This window comes from Podarcis raffonei, chromosome 5, assembly GCF_027172205.1.
Source record: "Podarcis raffonei isolate rPodRaf1 chromosome 5, rPodRaf1.pri, whole genome shotgun sequence".
Classification (NCBI taxonomy): domain Eukaryota; kingdom Metazoa; phylum Chordata; class Lepidosauria; order Squamata; family Lacertidae; genus Podarcis; species Podarcis raffonei.
Window position 1 is genome coordinate 18,586,311 of NC_070606.1, and position 21,075 is coordinate 18,607,385.

Below are 21,075 nucleotides of genomic sequence, written 5' to 3' on the forward strand. Positions count from 1 at the left end.
AGATGCAGTATTAGTTTCCCCATAAGATATATATTGCACCTGCCATAAAAATAACAAGATTTAAAGACCAAAGATGAAACTAATGAAAACAGGTTCTATAATATGTGACTAAGGGGCAATTCATTGAACCTACCTTTTCACACACTTATCTCAAAAGCTCTTATCTGCCCTTTCCAAGCGCCCCTGGAGAAATAGGGACAGAGAGGCAGGCCCCCTCCTTCCCACCCAAACCTGTGAAACCTGTAGGATCTGGTGTCAGCTATTGGCATTAAGGTATTATTTCTACAATCATTGCTTCTATAAGCACAGCTGCTTATAGAAGCTCCCATACTTCAAACTGGACTAGATTTTGGCCCATACTAAAGTGTACACAGGCTAATGTTTAATCCAGTCGCCTTCATATATTCCTAAGCAAGCTGCATAAACACAATAATATATTTATTTTGCAGTAAAAAAAAAGATAGGGAGTGAATTATTAAGGTGGAACTAAGAGGCTATTCATCTGTAAAAGTGTTGCTTGCTGAATAGGAAGCAGGACTTATTTCCTTTGAGTAAAGGTTTTGGAAAGACCTTGGTTGTGGAGATGGGCATAGATAGATGATGATGATGATAGATGATAGATAGATAGATAGATAGATAGATAGATAGATAGATAGATAGATGATAGATAGATGCAGTCCAGAACCACAGTTTTAATTCCACATTCAGCCACTTGCCAAAAAAAAAAAAAATAGCAGTGCCACAGCAGTGCTGAAGTTCCTCAGCATGGAAGCAACCTGTGTTAACTGAGCAGCAATAATCACTTTTCTCTTCACATGTGAATCTTTGTTTCTAGCAGCTATCTGAGCCACATGGCATTAGCAAGCAAACTTTACAACACTTTACACAAACTTAAAGGGCTTTTTAGTGTTTTGCCCCAGAAAGAGAATTCCAAAGTTTTTTCGTGCTAAATACACCAATACCCCAGTAAAATTATATCCGAGCCATTCCTGTACTTTTTTAGTTCTCTCCTGTCCCTGCAAAATAGGCATTATATATAGTGAAAAAGTAGAGAATAAATGGTTGTCTAAATCTCGTTGCGCACATTAAAAAAACCCACATATCTCAGACTTAAATAATTTTGAATGAAATCTAGGAACAAAACAAAAATGTCGAACAAGAATGGATCATACTGTATTGTGTGTTTGTGTGTATATATAAATATAAATAACATTATTTTTCGAACTTTCTCCCATTGTACTCAAGGCAATTTGCAATATAAATTAACGGCTTGCAGTCTAAGAGGCACATTACAAATGGAAAGTGGTTCACCGAGTAAAATATGATGCCTCTGTTAGAAATTAAATATGCATTTGAAAAGACAGCAACATAACAGCTCTGGATTTTTGTGAAATTTATAAATATATCAGATTCAATTAATTTATTTTTTGCGTGATTAATAATGCACATGAGTTATTACTATCAATTATGAATAATCAGTTATCGTTTCCTACCAAGTATCATTGTGTAGAAACGACTGCCTGCTTTTTTCGGTTTTAAAACTTTATTCATAATCAAAACATAGTGTGAGGTGATATGCCAGTAGAGAAACATTCCAGTATTGAGAAAAAGTAATGTGACTAGCAAAGCAGCATAAATGGGAAATAACCTCAGCTGCAGTCTCTGCTTTGAAGATCTCCAGAAAGCACAGGCCATGACCTAGAGATCAAAGTCACAGGGAGTCAACACAATAATTGCTGGTTACTTGTCTTGTACCAGCAGCACTTGTTCTGTCTTGGGGGTCTATTGTTTGCGGTAAAAACACGAACCATGCTATTATTGGATTGTGAAAAAATTGTCTTGGTCAGAATATATTGAAGTTTAAATATAGGTGGCCTTATTTGTCTTTTAATCAGTAACATACAAAGTGCCCAAAGCCCAAACACAGTTTTAGAGTTTGTTGTCCCATTGAAAACCCAGATATGTATGGAATCCACCCAATGCTTTATTCAGTTCTCTTCTGTCCTGCTTTTTCTGGGCTGCTCCCACTTCTTCCTGTTACATGAATAGTCATTGCTTCTTTCCCTATGTAATTCCCCCCCCCCCCACAACTGCAGTGCAGCCTCAAACATTTAGTCCATATACCTGATGGCAATAATCTAGAGAGGGGGTGGGGGGGTCATTTAACACTTAATTTTAATATAAACATTTTATATTAAATGAACAACATGAGCCAAATTTAGACAACACAAGAAGTGAGATACTTCGGCTGGTTTTGTCTGCAACGTGGCAGCAGGAGGAGCTGGGAAGGAGCACCGCAGGAACTCTGAGGAGGACACACATTAAACCACAGCTTGATTTAAACTGTGGTTTAATGTGACATGCAAAGCAGATCACCAGGGAAGTGGGGATCCAAGTAACCCAGGTCCAGGCACCTGGGTACACTGTGACAGCTGGAGCCCCAGACTGCTAGCTTTTATATTTTTTATTTATTATTTTTTTAAAAAAAGTGAGTCAGTTGGATATTTCTGCAGGAAGAGAACAAAATGTGGAGGCAGCTCTAATGCTTCAGCCCTTGTCAGGCAGCACTGTTGCTAAGGGTTATGTAAAGGGACCCCTGACCGTTAGGTCCAGTCGTGGCCGACTCTGTGGTTGCGGTGCTCATCTCGCTTTACTGGCCGAGGGAGCCGGCGTACAGCTTCCAGGTCATGTGGCCAGCATGACAAAGCTGCTTTTGGTGAATGAGAGCAGTGCACAGAAATGCCGTTTACCTTCCCGCCAGAGCGGTACCTATTTATCTGCTTGCATTATGTGCTTTCGATCTGCTAGGTTGGCAGGAGCAGGGACCGAGCAACGGGAACTCACCCCGTCATGGGGATTCGAACCGCCGACCTTCCGATCAGCAAGCCCTAGGCTCTGTGGTTTATACCACAGCGCCACCCGCATCCCTGTTGCTAAGGGTACTTAATCACTATTGCTAAGAAAGAAGAGGAAATAATGCTGACCACCGCTACCTGCAACTTGGGAGGGGCCCCTCCCAGAGCAGCAGGAGAAGCTGGACAGAGGAGAATGAGCACTTTCCTCATGCCCATATTATTACACACACCCCCCCCAAGTGTGCTGTCTTTACAGAATAAAACACAACTTTCAGACTTGGTTATGTTTTACTCAGAAGTACTCTATTAGAAGTACTCTCTTCCTAGTGAGAAAAAAAATATGGCGATACTTTCTTGGGCTCCATGATCACTGCAGATGGTGACAGCAGTCACAAAATTAAAAGACGCCTGCTTCTTGGGAGAAAAGCAATGACAAACCTAGACAGCATCATAAAAAGCAGAGACATCACCTTGCCAACAAAGGTCCGTATAGTTAAAGCTATGGTTTTCCCAGTAGTGATGTATGGAAGTGAGAGCTGGACCATAAAGAAGGCTGATCGCCGAAGAATTGATGCTTTTGAATTATGGTGCTGGAGGAGACTCTTGAGAGTCCCATGGACTGCAAGAAGATCAAACCTATCCATTCTGAAGGAAATCAGCCCTGAGTGCTCACTGGAAGGACAGATCGTGAAGCTGAGGCTCCAATACTTTGGCCACCTCATGAGAAGAGAAGACTCCCTGGAAAAGACCCTGATGTTGGGGAAAATGGAGGGCACAAGGAGAAGGGGACGACAGAGAACGAGATGGCTGGACAGTGTTCTCGAAGCTACCAGCATAAGTTTGACCAAACTGCAGGAGGAAATGGAAGACAGGAGTGCCTGGCGTGCTCTGGTCCATGGGGTCACGAAGAGTTGGACACGACTAAACGACAAAACAACAACAAATCTGTGATTTAGCATATTCCCTACACATCCACTGCTGGTCTGCTTGTCAGAAGCACTCAGAAGCTCCACACCTCTGGCCATGGAGGCAGAGCAGAGCGTTCCCATTGTGACTAGTAGCCTTGTTTGCAAAGCTTTCTTGAAAGCATGTGGAGGCAATAGCCCTTAACTGCTGAAAAGCAGTTTATTCATGTTTATTTTGCAGTGTCCCTTAGTTAATATAACTTAGTTAATATAATATATCAATATACCAAAGGATTAGCTTTTCTCCTATGTATAGATGAGAAGCTTATTCATTAACTGGCATGTTTTGGGTTGCTTACAGGCATGTTGGCGTTAAGTGCTTTTATCAGATCACTTTCTTGACTTGTTAATTCTCATAAATCCCTGAACATGGTTGGTTCTGCAATAGAAATAGGGGAAAAAACTAAAAAAAGGAGTTTCTACTGAATTTTGCCTAGAGCAAAACTTGAAGGAAATGTATCTAATAGAATTTTATTCTGCTTTATCTTTGAAAGAAATCAAAGCTGTTAATAATCATAAAGTTAATAGCATAAAACCCATAAAATATTCAAAAACAATTGAAAGAGAAAAGAAAATAGTGCTGGATAATAAAACAATTCAAATAGGAAGCCAGAGTATAAGAGAAAAATGAGATGAAACAAACCTCCATTTTCAGCAGCACAATTCCAGCAACACAGTCAATACTTAATGCTAAACCCAGCTATGGTTAAGCATGAACATGCAGGCAGTGGTGGCTTGTGGCCATTGAGACTGGTCACATGTTGCCATTTGCTTCCTGCAAGATTCATCTGAGGCCCTTCTTCGTGTGTCTTCTCCACAAGTGGTCCAGAGGGTGGCTACACGAGAACAGGCCTTTTCTGTGGTGGCTCCCCTCTTGTGGAATGCTCTCCCCAAAGAGGCTCACTTGGTGCCTGCTAAAAATGTTTCTCTATAACCAGGTCTTCAGCTGATTAACATTCTGTGGCCTTTTAAATGTGTTTGTGGAAGGGGGTTATTGGTTTGCTTTTGTTTTTGTTTTAATAATTATGCATTTTGTGTTGTCACTTTGTATTTATATGTTGTAAACCGCTATGTGGTCTTTGGATCAAGGGTGACATACAAATAATATTAAAATATGCTGTTCATTTAACTAATAATCATCAATTCTTTGTTTTTCTCCACCAATCTGGTTTTTTGAGATCTATTATTAGATTTCTAAAACTTTGCAAATCTAATCCTAGCTACAGACAATAAATGCAGAATTAGATTTTGAATATTTTGAACCTTACTATATTTAACAAAATTCAATAAAGCATAATCAACTGAAATTCTGCCAATCCTGTGCATCTATTTGAAAATATACAAACCTTAAATGCCTTGTCAGATTAGCACCGAAACTACAAAAACAGTTTCATCTGCACTGAATACTTAACAAATTGGTGAATGAATTGTTAATCTCTATTGTCATCTCCAGTTATTTAGTGTTGAAATAACATTAAACCTTGATGTGTTTCTTCCTCATTTTCTGCTGCAGATGTTTTGTACTTCTTTCCAATGGCATTGTGCACCACCTAATGTTACCACCCCATACCATATTAAACTGTTTAAAATCCATGCCCTGGACAATGAAGAAATAACATACAAGATTCTAGCTAAAATAACATGCATAAAAGAACATGCATTTTTCAAACTGTAAGAATTCATCACAACAACCCGGAAATTAACTATCTTGTTTAGATTCAAGATCCACCATTAAAACAACAACAACACGTGTACGTTAAAAGAGAGGGAGAACACAATTCACTCTAAATCACAGCAACAGCAGCATATCACTCCCAGTTAAACTCCTGCTGTGCTCTAAAAGTCTTCCGAAAATGGTTGGTCTTTAGCTGTCACCTGAAGAGTGGGAATGTCAGATCTGAACCGAGAGAGAGAGCTCCATAGAGGTGGTGCTGCCTTGCTATTTGTAGTGCACACCCCCCACCCCACCCCGGATCATATTCAATGAGGGTACCACAAGCAGAACTTCCCTCACAGATCTCAAAACTCAGGTTGTCTGGTAATGGAAAAGATGCTGCTTCAAGTATAGGTAAAGGTAAAGGGATCCCTGACCATTAGGTCCAGTCATGACCGACTCTGGGGTTGCGGCGCTCATCTCGCTTTATTGGCTGAGGGAGCCGGCATACAGCTTCCGGGTCATGTGGCCAGCATGACTAAGCCGGTTCTGGCAAACCACAGCAGCGCACAGAAATGGCATTTACCTTCCCGCCAGAGTGGTACCTATTTATCTACTTGCACTTTGACGTGCTTTCGAACTGCTAGGTTGGCAGGAGCAGGGACCGAGCAACGGGAGCTCACCCCGTCATGGGGATTCGAACCACCGACCTTCTGATTGGCAAGTCCTAGGCTCCGTGGTTTAACCCACAGCGCCACCCACGTCCCCCGCTTCAAGTATACTTGGGTGCACTTCATGATGTGTTATACTAGCACACAGAGTCCTGAATGGTTTAGGCTTCAAGTATACTTGGGTCCTAAACCATTCAGGACTCTGTGTGCTAGTGTAACACATCATGAAGTGCAGTCTTCAAGAGTAGCTCCACACAGAACACAATCCAGCCAGGACATTATTTGAGCATGGACTACTGTAGCCAGGTTATCCAGGCAGAGGAATGGACAAAGCTGGGCACTTCTTGCCACTGAGGCTGCATGGGCCTTCAATGACAGAGCGAAATCTAGAAATACCCCCCAACTGTGCACCTATCCCTTAGGGGAAGTGCTACCCTGTGTAGAACAGGCTTCCTGTCTACTTCTCAGACCTAAGAACTACCTATTGCCAGAACCTCCATCTTGCCAGAATTCAGCTTGAGTTTATTCGCTTTCATCCTGCTGAACACTGCTCCCAGGCACTGGTCCTGTACTTGCACAGCCTGCCCTGATTCAGATGGTTTAATGTGAAAGCGCTTGGTGGCTTAAGACAGGCCCTTGTCTCAACCAGTAGGATGTGTGAATACATTTCTTGCTGAAATTTGCTAAACTTCTCAAAACTCAGCCCCTCCAAATTTCCTGTGAAATTTTGATGCAGATAAAAGTTACTGCACGGCAAACTTGGTGACAGCTAAAGGAAGGTTGGAACTTCCTTTAAAAGAAAGAAAGAAAGAAAGATGCTTTTCTTACTCAAATGTGAAATGTGCTCTCCCATTGCCAACCCCGTTAAGGTATGAAGTTTCAGCACCCGGCTTATAAATGTTGTAAATATTTTGTGCAAGCAAAATCCTCTGAGATTGGCTCAAAGGTGAAAGAGAACCCTAACATTTGAACCTGGACCCAGCAACTCCAACACTAAGTCATTTTAAAATGTATATCTGTTAATGGTATTACTTCACAGTGATCCATCTGTGTGTGTGTACATACACACGCACACATGCACACACCAAGTATTCTAGAGCCAGTGGCTCAGAAGTAGCTGAATGTTTCACATGCCACTGCAGCCATTTTTGTAGAGCTGGCAATAAAGGGGAGCCTGTCACTGAGAAATCCAAATCTAGATAGATAGATAGATAGATAGATAGATAGATAGATAGATAGATAGTAGATAGATAGATAGATGATAGATAGATAGATAGATAGATAGATAGATAGATAGATAGACAGACAGATGATAGATAGATGATAGATAGATAGCTAGATGATAGATAGATAGATAGATGATGCCAATGTTGTGTCTCTATTACTGACATCTAACCTTCCCCTGACCTGCTGCAGAACAAAACTTCTTGAATTGTCTGGACTCTGTGCATTGCCAATTTTCTAAGGGCATTGTAGACTAGAAGAGAGGTTCACAGGCAGAGATAAATGAGTCTTTAAAGACCTTCCTGGGATATCTGTTTTTCCTCTCGCCAGAGCTCATTGCTTTCCTTCAACCACGATGGCAGATAATGACCTTTCCCACATCTACAAAGAATGGGTCAGTTTAATAACACCAGTCTCAGGAATTCTGAAGGGGGTTCAAAGTTATGTCTAAAAATGCAGATCCATCCACCTCCTCAGCCAAAATAAAACATTCTTCTTTTACATTGAATGCAAAATTTAGAAGCATTCTTTCTGATTAAGCAGTGGTCCCTTAACTAGCAATTTTATAAGCTGAAAGCAGTTGCAATATGTCATGCAATTTATAGATCCCTGTGCCTGCCATAAAGTGTTTTATGATGGCTGCATTCTGTGTTATTAGTAGCTGTCTCTTTCTGCAGCCATTGCCGTTTGATAATAGTCTTAAAACACCCAAAATTACTTACCTGCAAGCAACATTCTAGATAGTGTCTGTTGACAGTTTGAATAAGTTTAGTGCCCTTTTGTTGTACTTTACCTTCAAAACAAACTGATTGAACCATCAATAGCTCCTTGGAAGCTGACAGAGGCCTATCATCTGGTTTAACCCTCTGATAGCAGGTTATCTTTGGGAGTTAACCTCCTTGCATTGTTAACTTGAATGTTTTATGTACTATGCAACTTTAGGAAACTGCTGTGATAACCTTAGTAACTAAGTCATACATCACAGTAAAGAGTTTGGAGCGAGAAATAACCCTGGATTAAATTTACAAGGCTTGAATTTATATTATAAGGGCACATGTTCATTCTGGGGCTTTAGGTACCTTTTTTCTATATTTTCTAGTAAAGCGGGGTTGTGTTTAGACTGATACTCCATCTTCAAATATTGCTAATTTAAATTCTTTTTTAGTGTTGAAATATGTCATTCTTACATATATTGTAATATTGGATATTGTCATATATCATATATTGTCATATCCAATATACTGGATATTGTCTATGGCTAAATTGGCCATGAGGTTAAATGTACTATAGAGGAGGGCTGCTGCTACTCCATTTGTATCCTATTTATGTATTCTATTACTTGATTCTACATGGAAGACACATATATCGGGCTCATTCAGCTGTCACATTCCCAACTTCATTAAACCATGGTTTACGAACATACGGAGCTACCTTACACTAAAGCACACCAATGATCCATCTAGCTCAGTATTGTCCCTGCACTGACTGGCAGTGGCTCTCCAGGGTTTCAATGAGGGGACATTCTCAGCCCTACCTGGAGGTGCAGGGAATTGAACAAGAGACCTCATGCATGAAAAGCAGGTGCTGTATCACTGAGATAACTCTTCTTCAGAGACTGGAACAAGGCCTGTTTGCTCCTCCTCTTCCCCTCTCCTTGCAAGGCAGCTTCAGTATGGAGATTGCACTTGGTTTTAGTGCTGTGCTTGCTCCCCAGTTTTTCAAATGTTTTATTCCCCTGCGAAAGAGGCTTCAATTTTTATGCCTCCTTTGCAGGTCACTTTAAAATTTCATTGTAAATTTTGTGGGTATGGGTGTTGAGCTTACCTTATCGTAGTGAGGTGGCTGTGGGTGGTCCCTCCATTTTTATTTCTAGTGCTCATCTGTGGTGGTGGGGACTCTCTGGCAATTTGGAGGCCCTAATTTTGGCGTTTAAGATATTTTCTCTAAAGCTACACCCAGCTCCCCACATCTGACATCCTATGTGAGGTGTGGAGCTGTTAAATACATGGCTACAGGAAGCATCAGGCGCCTCAACAGTCACTCCTGATGGTTTAATGGCAAGCAGGGTTTGCTGTCACTACTGATTAACTCTAAATGACAAAAAAAGTGAAAATACCAGCACCAATAAAACTAAAACAAGCGTAAGAGACATACATAGCAAGCCAGCCGCTACCCACAAACCCTTACAAACAAACAAGCAATCTGCCATCTTTTGGAAAACTGTTGTAATAGAAAGTTACTGACTCACACTTGTGTGCATGAAAGGGTTAACCTGAGCCCTGAGCTCAAGTAAGTGGGCATGACACCTGGAGGGCACCATGTTGGCTATCCTTGGTCTACAGCAGCCTTTCTCAACCTTGGGTTCCCAGATATTATTGAACTACCAACTCCCATCTTCCCTGACCTCTGGCCATGATGGCTAGGAATGATGGGAGTTGTAGTCCGACAGCATCTGGGCACGCAAGGTTGAGAAATGCTGTTCTATAGCATATATGGTTCATCACAGAGTGCTTAATGGGGTGTGTGTGTGTGTGTGTCCGTCCATCTGTCCCTATTTCTCTCTGATGAAAGGAATCTGAGTGGCAAGGATTTAATCTGACTGTTCTTCAAAATGGCATCATTATTGTGATGTTTCAGCACTGATGACAGGGTAGCTTTTAATGCCTGCTGCAGATTGCCTTTTATAGTTCATCATCCTCTGCTATACAACATCTGCACTGCGAAGATGATGGGGGAAGGAAGATTTCTGTCATATGATCCATATGGCTCTCATCTCGCCCCCCCCCCTTCCCCAAGAGGGGGAACTGCATGTTCCCTTTCTTTGAGGAATTAATTCTAGAAACGTTAAACAGAAAGGGGTGTGCGGAAACCCCTTTCTGCCGAGACCATTTGGCTACAAATTTAGGCTTTCTTAGATGGAGGCTATACAAGACTGACGTTTAGGGCTTCAGTCCAAAGTTGGCAGGGAGATGAGACAGCACTGCTCGAGTCTGTTGTCATTTTTGAGGCCGCCTGCTTCTTGATGGCATCTTTCACTTGATCATGAAACATTTGCTGATTTTCTAATAGTGATGTTTTCTGCACCTGAATATTAATCTTTTTTCACCCTGCACTTAGATGGGTGTTTTTTACTCCTCTTGAGCTTTGCTCTTGACATATTGTTTCCTTCTGCTCATGTCTTTCTTTGAAAGAGCTCCTTGTCCTCTGAGCTTTTCTGCCAGTAATACAAGATGGAAGTATTCTCTTCCAGTGAAAGATAAGGGCCCTCGGAGGCTCACAGGGGGTTGAAAGGGCAGCCAGGGAAGTTGGAGATGTGTTTGAGAATATTTCATTATCCCCAGACATCCAGCTACTCTTAACAAATTGTCTAGCTTTGGACATGTTATGCTTGCTAAAGAGGGCTCTCATTTTTAGTACCATTACTCTTTCATAGAAGTGAGTTGGTTGCAGGTTAGCACTCAGGTTGTTGATGGATTTTAACACATAGCACTAAGCATATTCCATTTTGTTAAGATTTTACAAGCCTCAGACAAAGCAAGGTGTGGCCTTTGTCTCTCTTTTTTGTTTTGTTGTTGAAAGAATAATTCATAATAGCATAATTCATAATAATTCATAAAAGCATGGCTAACCATCGCTTCTGCAACTGGTGGCAAACTAGTCTCAACTAGTTTTCAGCTTTTTTTCAGCTTTTCTTTTTTTTAAAAAAAAGGAAAGGGATTTTATTACCTTTCCAGACAGCTTCTTCCATTGAGTTCAGTCATATAAATGGCAGTCCTTTATATTTCGAACCTGAACATTTTCCATATAATTTGGACATGTGAGGTTGCCTCTTCGACAAGCCACAGGGCCTCAGTCTGATTACTAAAATGATGGTCTATATAAACTTGGCATTTGTGGGAAATATTATTAATCACCTTTCTGTTTCCTGCCAGGAAAGGATCTGGCGCTTCCTCTCTCCGTCTCCACTAAGTCTGTTTCATATCTGGGTGACTGGCTGTAAATAGCAAGTACTTGAGATGAGTTGATATTATCACCTTCCTGGGATTTTTTTCAAACTTTGATTCATGCCATGCTGTGCCATGCTCTGTCAGCTTTTTGTGAATAAAGCTGTGTGGGTGGGTGGCTGGCTAGTCAAGCTGCAGCTTTTTTGCCAAAATGTTAGAGGGAGCTGGAGGGGAAAAAGCAATTTTGAATCTACTGCGTTCCCTATGACGAGGCAGTTATTTTCTCTCATCTTACGAACCTTAACTTTGATTCGGTTGTGCCTCACATAAAAACCTAGGATGTTTGAACCTCCGCTGAACACTGTTGCCACTCTTTTCACCTTTCCTGAGATATTCTTCAAATGTTTGGCCCAAACTTTGACTTCTGTCATCCTGCAAACTGCTTTACATCATGAGCACCCTTCTCTGGTGCAGGGAATTTTGCTGTGCTATAACTCCTTTGTTTTCCTGAGAATGAGCCTCTAGATTCTTTTCTCAAAAATGAATAGGAACCCTACCCTGCCAGGAGAATATTTCCTTTAGTCGTGGTTCAAAATGTGAGAAGCTGTCTGTGAGGGACAGCAGAGCCAGACTGGAAATTCTACCAGAGTGCTGGAGCCTCTCTCTGATTGGCTACCTAGACAGACAGCCAGAGAGGGGGGTGGAGACAGAACTTTGAGAGGGAATATAAAAAGAGCAGTTTCTGAGGGAGAGTGTTAGATAGGGTTTGATTTGAGATGTTAGACAGGGTTCAGTTTGAGAGATGAAATGAAAGATGGGGATTATGGTAGGATTTGACTGAGGGGTGAACTGGTTCTGATTTGAGTTGAACTACTGGTGGTCTCCTTCTAGGCAGGAGGGGAGAGTTCTAGGTAAAGATGACTCCCAAGCAGTAAAAAGGGTTGAGGTGATCCTCTGGGTCTGTTATGCTATTTGGAAATACCTCAGGAGTGGGATTGCTAAGAGAGAGACAAAAAGTGCCCCTCGCTCTTGAACCAAAGTATTAAGCTGTGAAGGAATCTGTGCCGTGTCAAAAGTATTTAACTGTAACGCCTGTCACAACTAAGTAAAGGACTGAGAGTGAAGTAACAGAAAACCAAGTTAAGCATTTTAACACCTATTCTATAAACCTGAACATCTCCCTGAAGTGTACCAACTGATTTTTAGCAACTGAAGTTTTAAGAAAAGCTGTGCATAGATTACTGTGTTTAAGCCAGTGGCATCTTTATATTTAGTTTAAGTAATAAGTCAGCTTCTACCTGAAAGAATGCATTTCCTGACCCAACTTTGTTTCACAAGCTTCTTCTTTGTGTTTGATCAACTCCTGCCTGAGACTTTAAATCACTAACTTTTCTCTCACACAAGATAGCTTGTGGTAAATTGTAGAAATTTGTTTAATGGACATGCCGTGAGGTGGGTCCACTATATTTAATTGGGGAGAGTGGCTAGTGGCGTGAAACACCACTAGGGTTGCTTTCTATCTTGTACCAAATCTCAGTGAGAAAATTATCTAGGAGCTAAGAAGAAGGAGAAGGAGAAGGAGAAGAAGAAGAAGAAGAAGAAGAAGAAGAAGAAGAAGGGATATTGTACCCATTTAAATTTATTTCATATCCTCCTTTGGAGTAATTTGCATGCAAAAATTTGTCATGCATTAATAAAAATTATAGGATATTCTAGTATGTTAAGTCAGACAAACAGAGCAACAAGAAGCAAACATTTTTTAAAAATAGAATTGTACATTTTAAAGGAACAAGCATCATCCAGCCACCTACAGATCAGCATGTGTTCACACATACAGGCAGGTGTACACACACACCACCCAGGCTTATGTACTGTAGAAAAAGCAGATTCACCATGGACCTAATGATGCATTTTAGCTCCCAGTCACACTTGTCAACAGGTAGGATCTGTTTCGCCCTTCTTTTTTGAGGAGCTTCACATGATGACATGATTGGTTACAGCAATGGTAGAAAAAGACTTCGGTCATAGTTGAACAAATATGGGTGGGCATCCATGTTAGAGTTTATTCTGTGGCTGTGATGGTATTTTTTTTAAAAAAAAATCGCAGTACCACGATTGCATCAGTGCAGTGTTCACCAGCAGATACGTTCTGAGAACTGAGCTGAATATTTCAGGTTTTCCCCCAAATTAGTGAGGAGGAAGCCTTGACAGCACATTGTGACCAGTTGCAAAGCTCTTTGCCAGTTAAGTAACTTGCATTTGTTCCACAGTGGGAGCAGGATTTTGTCTGTTTTCACTTTTTCATTTTCCTAAACTAAAGAACTTGCTTATCTTGCTTGTTCAAAAGTGGCTGTACTTTGAAATAATTCCCCTTGAATATGGTTGACCAAAACTGGGTACAACATTTTCACTGTGGCCCCACTGCTGCCTTATATAAGCCTATCAGTATTAACCAATACCAGCTAAGTGTTCCTCAGGTAACGCAGCATGTTGGTAGCTCATAACTATTGGCACTGCTCCAACATTACTCTGAACATGCCTAGAGAGGGAATGCCCATTGTCCCTGCCCCATATATGCATTTAACATGTCTGAAAGAGCCTTGGTACATGGAAAATGAAAATAGGTTCCATACATGCAAGATTCAGAGTCCTGAAATAAGATACAGGCTGCAGACTCAAACCTTTTCTATTGTTTTGCTAGAGTTCGAATACTGATATGAATCACAAAAGGCAGAGTGAAGGGCATAATTGTAGAAAATAGCTGATATGTTGGAGAAATACCGTATTTTTCGCTCTATAACACGCACCCGACCATAACACGCACATAGTTTTTAGAAGAGGAAAACAAGAAAAAAAATATTCTAAACGAAACAGTGGATGTATGATTTTTGTGGTTCATGCTGTGGCCACAGACATGTGATCTGACGGTGAGTTTGGGGTAGCCCAATGCAAAAATCCTGAGGATCCATGTGGATCTGTGCTTTGTAACCACGTTTTAAGTGGGGAGGGAAGGAAAAGCACTCAAGGGACAAGGGACATGCATGGGGTGGGTGGAGAAGGATGCTGTTAATAATGCAGAAGAGGGGTATAAGAGGAGAAGGCTCCTCTCCTCTCCCGCTTTGCTCCTTTAAAGCAAGCAGGCTCTCTGTCCCTCTCTCCTCCCCACTCAGCGGCTCTTCTCCCGCTTTGCTGTTTCAAAGCGAGCCATGGAGGAGGGAAGAAAGGGGAACCATGGATCCTCTGCTCACGACTGCAGCAGATCCCCCCACCATCCGTAGGCATTCGCTCCATAACACGCACAGACATTTCCCCTTACTTTCTAGGAGGAAAAAAGTGAGTGTTATGGTGCAAAAAATACGGTAGTTCTTGCAGCTGTAAGGTTATTTTATGTCCTTTGAATTGAGACTATTGTGTCATAGGAGGAGAAGCTCAGTTCAATAGACATTCAAAACTGAATCTATCAAAGTCACACTTTCCGAACCAATATGCAAACTGAAACACAGCGATCCTCCAAAATTTGCACTTGTCTGAATTATGTGATGCAGTTCTCCAGCCAAAAACACTGTTTACAAAAATGCATCTGGTAGAGGAAAGTGTGCATAAACATGCAGATATTAGTGAAAATAACATTTGAATTAATTATATTAGGGGAAATTGCTTGCAAAAATGGGTATGTTATTCAAAACATTACAGAAAATTGTGTTTATTAGGAGAAATTCATACTAAAATGCTGATGAATTTCCATTAGGATTTGGTTATTATTGGTATTGTTATTTTGCAAATTGCTGCAAAATATGAAGAGCTGAATTTAAGAATGGAAAAATGAGAAACAGAGAGAAATGAAATGGGCAAATCCTTCCATTCCTAGTCATAGGTCATTGGAAATTCTTAACCTAAAGGGTTGTTTGTTTGTTTTTAAAACAGGTATTTTGTTTTGCACAAATTAACCAACTTGAAGTTTCTGGATTCTCGGAAAGTTGGCAGAAGTGAACGTGAGGAAGCCATTTTGAGGGGTGCTTTTATGAAAGTGGTGAAGCCTGTGGATACAAAGGTAAGTGACTGAATGAAGGCTGTAGGAATGTTTATGGATCTTAACATTTCGGATCTAGAATCTTACTGCTGAAGCCATTTTTTAGTAATAGTCAGCTCTACGCTTTTTGCAGAACATACTCCTGGATGTCAGGTAACTGATATCAGGTGGCAGTCAAAACATGAACATTTCTTAACTTTGCTTTTTAAGCCTTGTCACTGCACTTGTGAGAGAGTGTCCTGCTTAGTAACTTAAAGAATTGAAGCATGTCAGCAAGCATTTGGTATGTTACATGGAGAGACAATTTTTGTGACATATGTACTGTGGCATTTGTTCTGTACAGTAATGAAGGCCTCAGTTTTCTTCTCTTTTGTTTGTGTTTATCTTATTGTGCTTGGTGACCTTTAATTTATTAACCTTTAATCTATGAAGTAATTTGACAGAGTGGTCTTATTCACTGGGAAAGTCTCCTGTATAAACAAATGTGATACTTAAGGATGGATGCAGAGAGGTGTGGGTTGAATTTTGCTCATACAGTGGAGCTTTCCCTCCCCGTCCTTCCATATCCCTCATTTCCATTATTGGGAGCTGAGAATGCAACAGGAGATAGAAATTTGGGAGGAGGCACCATGGACCAGTGGAATTGTCTTTCTCATCAAATAGGGCACTTTTGGATCCAACTCAGTGTGTTATAGACTGTGTACACATCACCAGCTTAAGGTGCAATGTGGCTCTTATTTTTCCAAATTTGGATTGGTTTGAGGAAAACCACCTCAAAATGAAGTATTTCATAAGAAACAACAGGATAGTTATGGATTGCAGCTAAGTTCATCTGTACCCTGCTTCCCAAACCAGTGGTGGGAATCCTAGATTTCTGCTTGTGCAGAAGATAACCTTGGGGAGAAGACCCCAAGTTGAATTATATTGTGGGAAGCTGATGGTGGAGAAAGAATCACTCAATTGGGGATTTTAGAGTCAAGCTTTCTGCATCAGTGGCTCTCAAACTGGGCAAAGTGAGTGTTGTTTACCCTGAAAAAACAACAACACACATTTTCCATGTACATCAGTGCATTACCACACAATCTGCATAGATCGGTATTTTTGCTCGTGGAATTATTAGCTATCTAAAACTCACTCATGGGTTTCACCCAGCAACTTCTTACATACTAGTTTATTTTATAATATATGTGGCAAAAAAATACTGCAGATATCCAATTATCCTAAAGAGCAATATAGCAGCTACAGAAGTAAACTGCTTTTGGGGGCATAGAAGTGTAGCTAGATACATTTGTTATCAGCTGTATGTTTGCACTAGAAAACAAATTAATTCAGAGCTGTTCGTTTTATAACTATTAAAGTTTTAACAGTTCTTATTTGGAGATTGGTTTGACACATTGTTTACTAGAGCCTTTAGCTATTTCAACTCTTACAATGCAATCTGTAATATATGAAAGAATTTACTTTGAAGCTCTTATGAAAGGCTTCCTCCTTTGCTAAATCCTGTAAAATGCAACAGTTGAACACATAAAAAACCTTATGTTTATTCTGTCATCTGTTTGTAATCGTTCTCATACTATATTACTCTCTATAAATATCTCTGTATTTTACTTTAATGCTGCTGATAGTTATATTATTTGAAATAGACATGTGTCTTGGCCCAATCAAAAAAAATTCAGAAATGTGCTATAATTCTGGCTATAATTCTGCATTGTTCAGTTATCTATCCATTATCTTAACCAAGGTGTTTCAATTCACGAAGATAGTATCACGTCTTGATGCTTTGTTCTAGTAATTCAGTTCCATGTCCCAAGCTATATAATTTTTGAATTAGTTATCCGCTAAATCTTATTCTAAAACATATACTTATTTCCCCAATCCTTTTAGTGCAAGGTACAAATTTAACATTGAGATAGGCCTTTCTAAAATTGCTTGCTACAGAATTACTAGGTCTTACCTAGCATAATATATTCCCTTCTGTAAACATTTAGGATGTCATGAGCAAATGCTTCTTGGTGTGAAGTAGAATTATTATTATTATACTTTATTATATGTTACCCATATATTGGTTTATCCTAAGGAACAGTAGAGGGGATTGGAATCCATGCAAATGAATTTGGTGTACAACATCTGTATGTACAAATGCTCAGACATACATTTTAAACTCTTTACACCGTGAAGTTTTAATTGTGCAAACACTCACTGAAAAGGTGGCTTTGGGGAAGCACGAGCAATATTAAGACTTATAATCTGCTATAGGTCATGTGCCCTACAAGTATTTGATGCTATACCAAAGTTTCCATATCAAAGTCTGCTTTAACCAAGGTATCTTCTGTCCCTGGTGTATGAGCCACATGTGATCCAAATATCACCATCTGGGCAGCTCAACACAGCATCACTTGACTAGGTCTGCTTCTCTCCCAGCCCATGTTTTGTAATCTGCTCAGCACCATAGCTGAAGACAGTGCTTTTTTTTCTAGAAAACAGGTCCAGCGCATTCCACCAGAAAAAAGCTCTGATAGAAGAAGAAGAGAGGGGTCAGTGGATGGGATTCTGTCTCACAGTTCACGCTCTTAACCTCCATAGCACCCCCTTCCCTCAGCCTCTGTTCTTGGCCACTGCCCATTCCTGAGCTTACAAGAACTTCTGTCCCTGGCTAAGCGCCTTGAACAGAAAGCACTGGTGGGACTTTGGCACAAGCATAAAGCGCCACCATCCCACCGTCCTTATTGACAGGCGCAGCCCTAACCCAGCCCAACATAATGCTGCTGCCTGCCTACGGAACCATTGGGCAATGGCGGCACCACTCACTACCTCAGAGGTGGGGCCTTTGGTCCCACCTTGAGGCACATTGATTCTCCAGAGATGTCACTCAGAGGTTTAGGGTGGGGTGGTTTGATTGGTTGCCGGAAGAAGCACAGGAAGGGAAGGGTGGGATGGAGCTGTGTCACCAGGTCTGTCTTCGTCCAGGAAGCAGCACCAGAGAACCAACTCAGGTAACCCTTGATGATAGAGATTGACAGAAGAAATAATGGAGTAACATGCAGTGGGGTTTTTTTTCTAGAAAAAGATGCTTTATAAATAATAATAATAATAATAATAATAATAATAATAATAATAACAACAACAACAACAACAACAACAACAACAACAACAACAACAACAACAATTTATTATTTATACCCCGCCCATCTGGCTGGGCCTCCCCAGCCACTCTGGGCGGCTTCCATAAAAACCAAAAATACAGTAAAATATCACACGTTAAAAACTTCCCTGAACAGGGCTGCCTTAAGATGTCTTCTGAATGTCAGGTAGTTGTTTATCACTTTGACATCTGCTGGAAGGGCGTTCCACAGGGCGGGCACCACTACCAAGAAGGCCCTCTGCCTGGTTCCCTGTAGCTTTGCTTCTCGCAATGAGGGAACCGCCAGAAGGCCCTCAGCACTGGACCTTAGTGTCCGGGCAGAATGATGGGGGTGGAGACGCTCCTTCAGGTATACTGGACCGAGGCCGTTTAGGGCTTTAAAGGTCAGCACCAACACTTTGAATTGTGCTCGGAAACGTACTGGGAGCCAATGTAGGTCTTTCAAGACCGGTGTTATATGGTCTCGGCGGCCGCCCCCAGTCACCAGTCTAGCTGCCGCATTCTGGATTAGTTGTAGTTTCCGAGTCACCTTCAAAGGTAGCCCCACGTAGAGTGCATTGCAGTAGTCCAAGCGGGAGATAACCAGAGCATGCACCACTCTGGCGAGACAACAACTGCTGCCACACAATGCATGGAATCTCCTGTTCATAATACCATTGTGTGTGTACCTGCTCTGTGCCTTCATGTGATGGTAAAATGGCTGAAGTTTATGCACATTGCTAATTGAATTCACATTAACCACAGCATATATAAATCTCTCTGTATGTATGCAGGTATGCATGTATGTACATACATACATATTTTAAACACACCAATGAGGGGTGATGCACACTACAGTCACCAAAGGGAAAGGAATCTTGTTGAAAATATTAGCTGATATGACGTGGAATTACTTTCCTTTGAATTGTGCTACTCCCATCAGACCTTTTTTTTTCCCAGAGAGAGATCTAAATGTGAGGTTAACTTTCTTCCATAATGATAAACTGGAAATAAACAGCTTATTCAGCAGAAGGAAACAATGGACGATAGGGTGGGGGTGGGTGGCGGAGAAAGTTCCATGGGAATTGCTTTCATCTCATGCTTGACATAAAAATCTTTAGAGAGCTAGTTACCCTTCTGAAAACAACACATGAAATGAGACTCAAAGCAGGATATTTTCATCCAGCTAGCTTATGTTTACTCAAATGCACAAGGAGCTAGCAATCACCAATCTTCGTGAAATCATAAATATTTAATTTTGTCTAACTCCCTGCCTTCCTCTAGATTTTTTTTATTTTTCTTAACAGAATGCTGCTTTCTTCTGCTTTGCTTCATTTCATCTTTTGTTGCTTAAAGTCTGTTTGTGATGGGACTGTCGTTACAGGGAAGATACAGTCATTCATTAGAAAACAGCTTAACATTGCGACGCTCTGTTCTGTCTCGCCATGTAAAGCGATCTGAACTTCATTACCCAGTGATGTTTATATTTAGAGATGTCAAAATATTGAATGTAGTCTCATGCTTGATTTTTTTTGAAATAAAAATCTTGTAAGCCTGGCTGGGCAAGGGGCATCGTGCCAGACAAGGAAGCTTCATTTAATGACCAAACCATGACCTCATTTTGCTGGCGTAAGTGTAGATCAAAGTGGAAGATGCCTGTCCAGTGCAAAGCATGTTGCTGGGCCTGACAGCTCTTCACATCAAAATGACAGCTCAAGAATACGACAGCCAAAATTGCTTAATTATGTCCCAGCCTTGTAATTATTCATCCCTACTCCTGCAAAGAGCACAGTTGTCATTTCTTTGACATAATTATTTAGAGCTGTGCCCTTATTCTGTTCAAAGCTTGTACAGTAATACCGGAAGGACTTGGATGTTCAGCTGCAGGGTGGGCGTGGAGACAGAGAACAGAGAGAGAGCATCTATTTTGTGTATTTTACTGTGGAGTTCTCAAAAGAGGTAAAGCATGGGCTTAGCACCCGTGTACAAAAAGCTGCAAGAAAATATTGGATTTTCCTCTTGTATACTGAAGGCAAAGGGGCTTTACATGTTCCGGAGAATTATGAATTTATCAAATCACTATTAACATGATTATATTTCTCCCATGAGACAAGAACTGCAGCTTAGTACTAGAGCACATGGGAAATTCTCCAGCTTTGGTGCAGTCCCTGGCAACTCCAGCTGAGAGAGATTCTTGTTCAAAACTCTAGAGAGCTGCCAGTCAGTGCAGACATTAGTGAGCTAGATAGACCACTGTTCTGACTCAGTATTAAGCAGGTTTCCATGAGTAATAGTACTCTGTTTCTTCCACTCAAAGGGTTAAAGCATGCATTCATATAAAATTGGGCCCCAGGCATACGTAATGTCCTCTGGATTGCATTCTGCGTTTATAGTAGTAACACTGCTACTATAGAGAAGTTCTTTTAATGTGGAAACTAATACAGTGGTACCTCGGGTTAAGTACTTTATTCGTTCTGGAGGTCCGTTCTTAACCTGAAACTGTTCTTAACCTGAAGCACCACTTTAGCTAATGGGGCCTCCTGCTGCCGCTGTGCCGCCGGAGCACAATTTCTGTTCTCACCCTGAAGCAAAGTTCTTAACCTGAAGCACT

The 21,075-nt window shown here is 40.9% G+C and overlaps 1 protein-coding gene across 4 annotated transcripts in view; it reads left to right on the plus strand.

Annotated features, from left to right (window-relative positions):
• Positions 1-21,075, plus strand: part of LRMDA (leucine rich melanocyte differentiation associated) — a 738,096-nt gene that overhangs the window by 405,924 nt on the left and 311,097 nt on the right. For all 4 annotated transcript variants that reach the window (XM_053388140.1, XM_053388139.1, XM_053388138.1 and 1 more), the window contains one exon: positions 15,238-15,364. In XM_053388140.1, the coding sequence (XP_053244115.1) occupies positions 15,238-15,364 (127 nt within the window). The remainder of the gene's footprint in view (positions 1-15,237; positions 15,365-21,075) is intronic.